Source organism: Macaca fascicularis, chromosome 13 (assembly GCF_037993035.2).
Source record: "Macaca fascicularis isolate 582-1 chromosome 13, T2T-MFA8v1.1".
In the NCBI taxonomy this organism is placed as follows: domain Eukaryota; kingdom Metazoa; phylum Chordata; class Mammalia; order Primates; family Cercopithecidae; genus Macaca; species Macaca fascicularis.
Genome location: NC_088387.1, coordinates 113,797,883 through 113,809,409, shown reverse-complemented (window position 1 = coordinate 113,809,409; position 11,527 = coordinate 113,797,883). Strand labels below are relative to the sequence as shown.

At 45.8% G+C, this 11,527-nt stretch overlaps 1 protein-coding gene across 1 annotated transcript in view; it reads right to left on the bottom strand.

Annotated features, from left to right (window-relative positions):
* Window positions 1–3,489: 3,489 nt before the first annotated feature.
* LOC107127181 (putative uncharacterized protein encoded by LINC00299) overlaps window positions 3,490–11,527 on the bottom strand; it is a 29,171-nt gene continuing 21,133 nt past the window's right edge. Inside the window, exons 4-5 of the mRNA XM_015434029.3 lie at window positions 6,904–7,014; window positions 3,490–4,458 (exon numbers count right to left, since the gene is read on the bottom strand). Of these exons, the coding sequence (XP_015289515.3) occupies window positions 4,372–4,458; window positions 6,904–7,014 (198 nt within the window). The 3' untranslated portion in view covers window positions 3,490–4,371. The remainder of the gene's footprint in view (window positions 4,459–6,903; window positions 7,015–11,527) is intronic.

Genomic DNA, 11,527 nt, shown 5'->3' with positions numbered 1-11,527 from the left:
GTGGATATGAATACAAACCTGGAACTCAGGGACGAGGTCCGGAGTGGAGATACAATTTGAAAAACGCCAGCTCAAAGAACGCATTTACGGCCATGGTCCTTGGCGAGCTCTTCTCAGAGAGTATGGATGGAGAAGAGAAGTGAGCAGAGAACCAAATTTAGGATGCCCCAAAATTAAGAGGTGAATTTAGGGAGAGGGATTGTAGTCTGCTGAATAATGGCCCCTCCAAGGCGTGTCCACGTCCTCATTCCCAGCACCTGTGAGTCATTCTATTATGTGGGAAAAGGGACCTTGCAGATGAGCTCAGGATGCTGCAATGGGGAGAATTATCCTGGATCACCTGGGTGGGCGCCTGTTTGACAAGGGCCCTTAGAAGAGGAGGCAGAAGAGTTCAAAGCAGGGAAAGAAGATGTAAGATGGAAGCAGAGGCCAAAGAGGAGAGAAGACGCTAGGCTCTTAGCTTTGAAGATAGAGGAAGAGGTCACAAGCCAAGGACTGCAGGTGGCCTCTAGGATCTGGAAAAAGCAAGGAAAGAATTTCTCCCTTATAACCACCAGCAGGAACACAGCCCTGCCACCCCCTTGGTGTTAGCCCAGAAAGATCCTTGTTGAACTTCTAACCTACAAAAGGGTAAAATATCAAATCCACATTGTTTGAAGCCACTAAGTTTGTGGTGATTTTTCACAGCAGAACAGGAAATTAATGCAGGGAGTCACTACGAGAGAAAGAGTGGCCAGGGAACCCGGGGAGAACAGCAGCCATGAGATTGTTTGTGTCCCACAAATCCGTCGGGGAAACTATTTCTAAAAGAAAGGAGCAGAGCTCTGTGCCAGACTTTGCTGGAAGATTCCATTGATGTAGAGAAAGAACTTTGCACAGGATTTGTTAAGGTAGAGGGAACCTTGGTGGAGCAGCTTCATCAAGTATAGGCTCCCAACCTGCGTTGACTGGAGAGGATTAGAGAGAGAGGCATCTCAGCAGAGGTCTCCTGTAAGGAACTTGAGAGGCACGGGAGGTCAAACAAGGGTCCTGGGTTTACTTTAGAGGAGTCTGAATGCTGATGGGAAAGTGCAGCAGAAACTGAAGAACAGATCTTCACACAGAGGCAAGGCCAAGGAGTGCTGGTAGGATGGAGTGCAGGGCACACTCCAAGACAATGGCCATAAAAAGAAGTTACAGGAGGAAACGCGGCAGTGGAGGCAGCTCCCACCCTTCATCTCTGAAGTTGTGATGGGCCTTCAGATTTGTCCCAAGCTGAGACAAGGACTGGTCCGTATTCCCGTATCAGCCAGGAATTGAACATGAGCCAACCTTCGGAAGGTGACTGACCCTTGAGTAAGGCAGCTCCCTATGACTGAGGGCAATTCCCAGAGCGAGAGGCAAGCCACCTGCAGCTCCTGTCTGTCACAACTCAACAATGGATGTGTTGGCCCTGAAGAAAGATCTGGGTAGAGCACCACAGTCTCCGCTAAGTCCACCCTCCTTTACATTCACTTGCTGCTTCTAATAAGTGTGCCCCATCAGGGAACAGCTCTGCCAGGATCTTGGTTGGACTGGTTACCTGGGAAATTTACAAGAGAAGATTAGAGGAATAAATTTCAACCACCACTGCTGCAATTGATCTCAAGTATGGAATGTGTGTAGGAAGACATGGGTGAAAAGATGAAGTCGTTACCTGGTTGCCTCTGTCCGCTTAAGGACGTGAGATGGAGGAGAAAGGAAGGGAAGGGAAGGGGTCTAGGAGGTTGGAGGGGATCCAAGAAGTGAAGGTGTCATTTGGCAGAGCAGAAAAGTGTCCCACCATTTATCAGGTAAAAGACCAAGGACAAGTTACTTAACGGCAGAGTTTCCATTTCCTCACCTTCCCACCAGTCCCATTCTTCAATGGTATGTTTCTTGAGTGCAGAATCCGCTTCAAAACTGAAGAATCAATAGTCCAAGGTGAAAGGACACTAAAAGAAATCATGAGTTTACTCTTATATTCCTTAGTAAAAAACTTACAAATTCTCCCAAATGTCATACCTTGTATTTTGAGGAAAACAAATCTTAAAGGCAAAGCCTGTTTCATGAACTTGAACATCAGTAAGCTGGTCCCAAAGAATGAATGAGTACAACAACTTGAGGTTCTCCGGAACAAGTTCAAAATATTAAAACTTAGTGTTCAGTGTAATGGTTATTAAAAGTCAACATGAAGCTTTCTCATCAGCTATATACAACCTGTTATTTCTTAGCCTTTGTGGAATGCAAATCTACATTACTAACCGTGTGTTTCCAGAGGAAAAGTCTGCTATCATGCCTCCCCATTTAATGAACTATTTTGTAACCATAAAAATGTGATTAGTTTATTTATATTTAATCAAAACACACTACAAAAACTTGATAAACTTACTCCTGAGAGCTTTGCATCATTGATGAAAGATTAGAAAAAAGTATTCAGCAACTTAATCTGATTTACCATCATAAATATTCAAATTTTACATATTTATTCCACAAAACAGTTGTTTAAGTGGCTTTAATTTATTTTCAATTTTATTGTCTCGACTGTATAATGCGAATCAATTGTTGAAATTGTTCGGAAACACCATCCAATAAATGTGAAACAGTCTCCCTCTCTCTCTGTCTCTCATAAAGTGAACTAAAATGAACACGATGCAGCCTCAGGATCCTATAGCACATCACGCCAATTTCAAAGTGTGTATTTGCATCATACCAGTTAAACCAGTTCCCTGCATGTGCAGCGTGAGTAGATGATAACATTTCACCATTATCGAAATTTTCTTTGTTTAAAAAATTGCCTCTAGGACTTCTGTTTCCAGTAACATGCAAGGCTGAGTATTTTGATCAAACACTAAAAATTCTGAATTAAAATGTTCTAAAATTCTTAAAAACATTTTTGTTACACAATAAGGAGTTATCAGGTCAAAATCTAAAGGAAAGTTGGTAACGAGAAATAAGAGCAATGAAATAATTTTTGCCTTGAAAGCAAATCTGGTGAACTTTCATTTTCACAGCCTTTATGAAAAAGCCCCGGTCCCATGAAAAAGTGGATAGTCCAATAGGAGAGGCTTCTTCCATAAATCTGGGATCCCAAAATATTATATCCTCATTGTGAGGGTATAGGGGAAGTAAACCCCACACCCACAGACACATAGGGACCACCTTGGTGCTGAGAAACTGGACTGAGAACACGAGAAGGCTTTGAGAATTTACAATGAAAGATGGGCTTTCTACTCAAATCAATGCAAATTTGCATTAACTAAAACAAAACTCATAGCTCGAAGATTTTTGGACTTTCCAGCAAATATTACTACCAATAAAATCAAATTAGCTCTATGAATATCAGACAAAAATAAATTTCAAAGCAAAACATCCATAGGGATAAAGAGAGTCACAGTCACAGCATCATAATAAAAGAAAATTCACTGAGAAACTTCTGTCCTAAGTCTCATTTTTTTGTTTTGTTATATTTTGTTTTTGTTTAGTGAGGCGTCATTGTTACTCTTGCTCATGATCGTTTTTTCTAGAACCTGACATATTCCATAAAGCCTAATATCCAAAAGGCCTAGGATGTTCTAAAATCCAGCTTACAGGAAACAGCCTGAAATTGCATGAAAAAGGTTATTGAGAAGTGATATGGTTTAGCTGTGTCCCCACCCAAATCTTATCTTGAATTGTAGCTGGCATAATCCCCACGTGTCTTAGGAGGAATTTAGTGGGAGGTAACTGAAACGTGGGAGCGGCTCTTTTTCACGCTGTTCTCGTGATAGTGAATACATCTCAAGAGATCTGATGATTGTATGAAGGGGAGTTCCCTGCACACCCCCTCTCTTCCCTGCTACAATGTAAGTAAGACGTGACTTTGCTCCTCATTCACCTTCTGCTATGATGGTGAGGCCTCCCAAGCCATGTGGAACTGTGAGTCCATTAAACCTCTTTGCTTTATAAATTACCCAGTCTAGGGTATGTCTTGATTAGCAGCATGAGAATGGACTAATACAAGAAGTGCTCTCAAAGAAACCTTAAGGAAGGAAAGGGGAGTTGGGCAGAGAGAAGACAACTCTCCAGTAAGGTTGTAGTAGAGACCTCAGCCTTCTCCAAGGATCTCTGAAGCTGTGATGGGCCTTCAGATTTGTTCCAAGCTGAGACAAGGACCAGGCCTTCATATTCCTGTGTCAGCCAGTAATTGAACAGGGGCCATCCTCAAGGAGATGCCTTAACCCTGAATGAGTTCCCTACTGCTGAGGGCAATTCCCAGTGAGAGAGGTGAGCCCCCTGCAACTCCTGTCTATCACAGCTGAGCAATGGATGCGTTGGCCCTGAAGAAAGATCTGGGGAAAGAACCACAGATTTGGTGATGAACTTCCCTATAGTTCACCCGCCTTTAAATTCACTTGCTTCTTCTAGGAAGCGTGCTGCATTGGGGAACAGCTCTCCCAGGATTTTGGTTAGACTGGTTACCTGGGAAATTTACAGGGGAATATTAGTAGAATAAATTTCAACCCCCATTGCTGCAGTTGATCTCAAGGCTATAACCAATATTCATCATTCTCCTCCTTCACCCTTGGTTGGAGATTCCCCCCATCCTCAATTTGCACCTCTGCTGGTTTACGTAGCTTGTCTGGTGGGGCAGTTCAGACCATCATCTCTCACGGGTCTGCACCTCTAGTTATCATCCCCTTTGCGAGCTATGACATCTGTACCTGGACACTTGTAGTTAAAACTGAGCCTGGGAGCACCAAGAGACACTCCAGTGCATCCTCCGAGCAACAATCACATTCTTCCCTGGCCCCTGTGCATCTTCAGCCCCACTTCCCCTGGTCAACTGTGCCCACCAGGATGATATCTCCCTTCCTTTATGGCTGATCCTTGTCATGAGAGACTCTAAGTGACCAAGTGACTGGTGTAAATTAAAGTTCATTGGGACTTTTGCTGTGTCCTCCTACAGAGGCATTCTTGCTCTGCAAGCCAGGATTTATACACCCACAGAACCTCATACGTTAGAGAAAGAAAGCACACATTCCCTAAGTAGGTCAATGGGGGTGATGGTAAGGCGGCTCCTACTACTATTCTTTTCTTTGGTTCCAACCTATTTGGGATACCGCAGCATTGATGTAGTATGTGCACTGTCCTGGAGGACAGTGGCCCATCCTCATAGGGTATCATCTCTAATTTGGGCCCTTAACTATTTATAGAAGGCTCGTCCACCTCTCTGTCAAGCAGGGAGCTTCTGGGTGACGTCATATGTGATGGGGAGAGTGGAACCCATGGTCATGTGCCTACTGCTGAATTTCCATTGTGATAAAACAGGTTTCTTGACCTAAAGCACTGTTAGGTGGAATCCCATGTTGGTGGATGGTGATGCTGGCATAGGCGCTGGAGGCAGGAAAGGTAAACTTATGCCAAGACTATCTGATGACCCAAGTCGAGAGGAGTCTGTATCCCCTGCATGGCAGAAAAGGTCCACAGAGCCAACTTACTACCAAATAGTTGATTAGTCTGTTTAAAAGACTAATGTGGGGACGTGGTGTTTCTAGTCTCTGCTGCTAACAGATTAGACATTCAGCAGCAGCAGCATGTAGAAGAGCCACAGAGAGTGGGAGCCTGTGCTGATGGGCTCTTGCACGGCCTCATTTCTGCAACTAGGGCATCCGTTGTTCCTGCACTGGGTGAGGCAATGACAGGCTTACTAACGTCCACCAGCCAAGTCGCCCTGCTGATTTGGTTGTTTCTGCCCCTTCCACAGGAGTGATCTTTGCTGGTGGTCACCATGTGACACCCAGATCTTCACACTCTGCACTCACCCCGATAGATCCATCCACAGGCCCCTTCCCCAGACTTTTCTGTCTCTCGTGTTCCAATCTTTCTCTTTTTCTAACATCCTACGGCCTGTGAGCTTTGTCATAAATGTCACAGGGCACATATGCTTACCTCAGGCCACCTCACTTTCCCTACAACGTGGATGACCAGAGGACCTCCCCAGATAGAAATGCATCAGAAGATTTCCCCTCACTGCTGTCTCCCAAGGCCATCCCTGAGTGGTGTTGCCTGAAATCCATGTTAAATGCACACGCACCAGTGAAACAAGTCATCCTGGCCTGAGAGAAGGCAGTCAGTGTAAGCAGATGGAGAAGAACCAGAACAAGAGTAGGGGATGAACTGAGGGCCAAGCAAACCATTTGTGCAACTTCCTTGTTCTCTCTGACCCTGCTCATGTGCAGTCCTAGATATCCTACTTCCCCTTCTGTTGGGCCCACTCAAGTGTAGAAGCAATTGAGTCTGACAGAAACCAGCCCAGCCATGTGGTTACTCAACCTCCCATGATGACATGCTTCATCTCTATCAAGGCTGAGAAGCACACCAGGAGCCACTTCTCAAATTATGTATTCTCTGGTGCTGATGGCATGGCCTTTCTCCAGAATGCCAGGAGTGCAGTAATTCTCCCAGGGCTTGCCATGAGCTCCACACGATGTCCTTTCCATACCTCTGTGATGCATCATACGTGCACGTAGTGCCGTCAAGTTCTGCCACACCACACCATAAATGCCACAGAGTACCAAACAGTTGTCCAGGCCGTATGGCACAAATGACAAGGTTACTTGCACCATCATCACTTGGACCTACTAAGAATGCTTTCCTTTCTGGGTCCCAATCAAAGATGACAGCCTTCCACATCACCCAGAAAATGAGTTCAAGCTGTGTTTGCAAGGGCCAACTATGCTTCCTCCAAAAGCTAAAGAGGCCCCTCAGCACTGTGCTGCTTCTTTAATGGGAGGAGGTATGAAATGCAACCTCTCTTTACTTTGGAGGGACTCCCCTGTTAAGTCCCTAAAAACTCCACCAATGTGGAAGTCCTCTAAGTCTTCACAGGGCTGACCTCCCAGCCTCGCTGTGCATGTGGCTTACCAAGACCTCCAACCCACTGGCCACTGCTTGCTCATCTGGTCCAATGAGCGTACCACATCGAAGTCGTGGGTAAAAATGGTAGTCTATGGAATGTCCAGACAGGGCAGGTGACTTCAGAATAAAAAACAACAAAAGTTAGCATGCTTAAAAAATAACTGGGTAATTCTAAGCTCCTCAGAGACAACCGAAATTTGCCTCATTTAAAAACTAAAGATGCATTTAAAAATATAAAACCAACAACTACAATACATGATTTAATCTCTACCATTATCAAAATATTATGATTTCATTTATATGAGGAGTCTGTTTTAGAAACAAAAAATAAACCATAAATAAGAACTTTTTTAAGCAACGAAAGTGAGAGAGTTCACGTGGATCTGGAGTAGGACCATAAAAGTATTATTTGTCTGTTCCTGTTCTGGGTTGATGCAAACTGCCTCCGACCCTCCTATGTTCAAGGATGAAAAATAACAGTTCACCAAGTCAATAGCTTCCCTAGAGAGGCCAAAGACTCCACTTAATCTTCTCTAGCAAAAGTGCCACGCTTGGCACAGCCACTGCAGGTGGAGATATGACTTGACTCACTGTATGGATATTTAGTGTCCCCCATCATGGCCCACCAGGTCTGTGTGCGGGGCAGCCTGGTGAATTAAATGAGGCTATGGCAAGGACCACAGCCCCTGAATCCTTTAAGTCTTTGAGGGTAACACTCATCTCTGACATTCCTGCCATCAACACAAGATGTGGTCGTGTCTGTGGTTTACAATCTCATAGGGGAAGAGGCCTACCTCACTACAACATCTTTTCTTCTAGGCCAAGGAGTCAATGCACAGGTTCTGCCAATGAACCTGCCATTCACTCCTATTATACTAGAGAACCAGGGAAATGAAGAATGTGAGCTAGGCTTGAACCAAGATTCAATTTATTATGTGCCTTCCTGGTCTCCAGTCTAATAGGAAGGTTATGGTAGCATCTTGGGTCTCAAATATCAATGTTAGTTTAATAGTCCTTGAAAAGCTAAGGCATTCCTCTTTCCCCAGTGTGCATTTGCTTGAATAAATGTCCTAGATACCTTTAGGTGAGAACTGGGGGAATTATTGCTGAAAGCACCTGCTGTAATGTGGTACTGTCCTTCCTGGGAGGAGCTCTGCTTCTTCAGTCAACAGATTCTGGGGCTGAGAATTAGCTCCATTCAAGAAACTAGGCAAGAGATCCTGACTATTGTACCTCCTGGTAATCCACACTTGCTTTCTTATAGAAATTAAGCATTGCCCTTGTTGGATGCCCATTTATTTCACTTCTAAAACAATGAGCCTACTGAGAGCTCTCTGCAGGGCAGGAATCCCCTGGGTGCCCCGCTGATCTCGCCTCTCATTGTGATCATGGCCTTTGCCTTGCATCCAATGATGAGCACACCACTTGGCCTTTGTAATCCCAGGATCTCATCATCCCTGTTGCTACCAGGAGCCAGTTCTCTGATTTCATCTGTCATCAGCTCTGGCACGTAGAGCACAGCCATTCCTGAGCTGAGTGGCTTTGGGGCCACTCTCACCAGTGCATTCCTTTGTACATGGGAAGTCCTCCAGACCATCTCAGGAAGATAATCAGTGCCGTGGATACTAGCACATCCACTCCAGCATGCCCACTTCTCTGAGCCATTTGATCCTTCCCTCCACCATCTGCCTGAGTGTGGGTCACTGCTTTCTCTAGGCTTTTAAGCATCATCTGAATTGAGTCTTAGCATTCTCTCCAGGGATCTTGACCAAGATGTTTAATCCTGTGCCACCTAGAGTGCTCCCTCTCAATAAACTCAACCTTATTTTATTTTATATCTACACTCGGATCCAATCCCATGAATATATTCCCAGGTCCTCTGGGACATACTAGCTTGATCCCACAGCTGCTTCACCGGATATACCCTTTTGGCCAAGCCAGCCCAGCTCATCCCCAGTCGGGCTGTGCTGATATTTGGTTCTTGTTCTTCAGCTGGTTTTGCCAACAGGAAAGACGAGGGTAGATCCTGATGGGTCAAGCAATGTCTTGTTTGATACCTACCTCATTTGAGAACTCTGTATGATCTTCAAAAAAGGAGAGTCCTCCTTTTTTTAATTTTTTTTATTTTTTTACTGAGTCTCGTTCTGTTGCCCAGGCTGGAGTGCAATGGCGCAATCTCAGCTCACTGCAAGCCCCACCTCCCGGGTTCAAGCAGTCTACAATCTTCTACATGACATGAGAAGTAGGCTGTTTCTGCAGGCCCAGGGAACTCAGGGACATGTAAGTGTTCAAGGTTCCCAACTGTCCAGGGCTCCCGCCCTAAGTGTCAGGGTCTCACCTCTTTCCCATTAGAGCCCTGTGCCTGAAGGACTGAGAACTTAACCTACTCAGGGCTCAGACTGGTCCTCCAGCCAACCTGCCTTCCAGCTGCAGATCATCGGGGCTTTCTTAAATGCTGCCAAGGAAGTGTTCTGGTTTCACAGTTTGCCTGAAATCCGTGATGAGTCATCTGTGCTTCTGCCTCTCTCTCTTCAACACTCAGTAGCCTCAGCCACCCAAGCCCACAGGCCTTCTGGTTATCATTTCATCAGCCGGCCACCTGCTTCCTCTCCAATTTTTCATTAGGGTCTGCGACTCACAACCACGTCCAGTGTCAGCTGCCTGAAAGGCTTCCTAGAAACAGAGTCTGAGATGGAAATTGCATGCAGGGCACTGATCAGGGGATGTTCTTGGGAGATTCTCCTGTAAGGAAGTGAGAAAGGTAGGATGCTGCAGAAGCTGAAGCTGGCAGCAATGAGGTTGCACTCGGAACCACCCCCAACCAATCCTAAGTGGAGCTCTCGAGCTGGGACGGCCCATCAGAGTTGTCCCAAGTTGAGGCAAGACGGCCGAGCCTTTGTATTCCTTCCTCAGTCAGTTTCAGAACCTGGGGGACATGACCTGAAATGAGGCCATTCCCTGCAGCAGGAGGGGGCATCCAGTTCACGCTCTGCCATGGCCATCATCAACTGTCACCGCAGCAAGCAGGGAGGCCTGGGCAGAGCACCCCAGTGGTCACTGCAGCCGAAACAGAACTGCTTGTCTTTCTGCTCTCACACCCCTTACCTAGGAAGAGCAGAGAAAGGGTCGCTTGAATGGGAGGAATACAAAGGGAACAAAGAAATCCCAATGAGGAGAACCTCTCAGCGCACCAGCATCAAAGTGTGCTGAGAGGCACCCACTCCCTTCCCTGCACTCCTTAGATCTTGTTCATGGGTTGTTGTTGTTGATGTTGTTGTTGTTTTTAATGTAAGAAACGGAATCTTGCTATGTTGACCAGACTGGTCTCAAATTCCTGGCCTCAAGCGATCCTCCCCCCTCAGCCTCCCAAAGCACTGTGATTACAGGCGTGAGCCACTGCATCCAACCTCATTTATCTTTTTGTACCACATTCTCTGCCCCACCACTCAAAAATATCTCAGGTGCTGTACTAGTGCCTTCCACATCCTGGACCCTCAAGTCATAGCATGGTAGCACCAAAAGGTGTGAAAGTAAGAAACGAAATTATGAAGTGAGTCATTCATACCCATCACGGTTATTTATATGGTAATTTATATGGTCAGGCTTGACCGTCTCTGAGGGCCACTGTCATCACAAAGCAGAACAAGGCCCACCAGGACACCCTGACCTTGTGCAGTGAGCAGGCCCTCAGGCTTAGCACAACAACAACCCCCAAACACTGGCACGTTCCCAGCTGAGCCAACATGCACCAGACCCACCCAAACGTGGCTACATCGGAGCCATCTAGAAACCGATTTGAACACTGCTTCTTGTGGTGAGGGACAGGAAACCAAGAGGACACGGGGGACCGTGTCGAGGTTAACAGGGAGGGCTGCAAGCCCAGATCTCTGGTTTCTGTTCCTCTCCAGCATTCGTCCCCTCCTACTGTTGTTAAAAATCAATTGTAAGATGCAGACAGCCAGTCCAGGCTGTCCAGAGGACAGGGCTGAGCCTCACTCCCCACTCCATCCCCAGGGCTTAGAACAGAGCCTGGCACAGAGGCCATATCACAAGGCAGAAGGAAATCTTTCCTTTCTGCCAACCCTCGATCTTCCCAGAGAGGAGCCCTGTGTCCCCTTGAGGGCAGGATGGGCGGGCGAGGCAGGGACGCAGTAGAGACTAAGGTCGTACACCAGAGAGCTATCGACAAGCATTTGGAAAGTTGTGTGTCAACCAAGATAGTTATTGCAGATTTATTTGTGTTATTAACAGTAAAAAAAAAAAAAAAAAAAAAAAAGGAAGGACAACTTACTCTGAGCCCCAGGGTGCCTTGTCATAGGAGGTTCTGGGGGTAGGTACACAGTTACTGTTTGTCCCATGAATAAAAGGGTGGATGGAAATAGGCCAGGAGTTGGGGAACTTCACACAACAAATCCAAACTAATGATGGTGAGCCAAAACACAAAAATAACACAAAAGACCTCAAATTGTTACTGTATTTAGAAATAATACGCAAATTATTGTAAAAAATTATTGTCAGATTGCTACAAGGCAATTTTTGGGTTGCTGTAAAAGGCCTCTGGCCCAGGGGCCCAACAACCTCCTAAAAGAGGATATCAGGAAAAGCAGGTGGCTAAATAGGAGAAAATAAA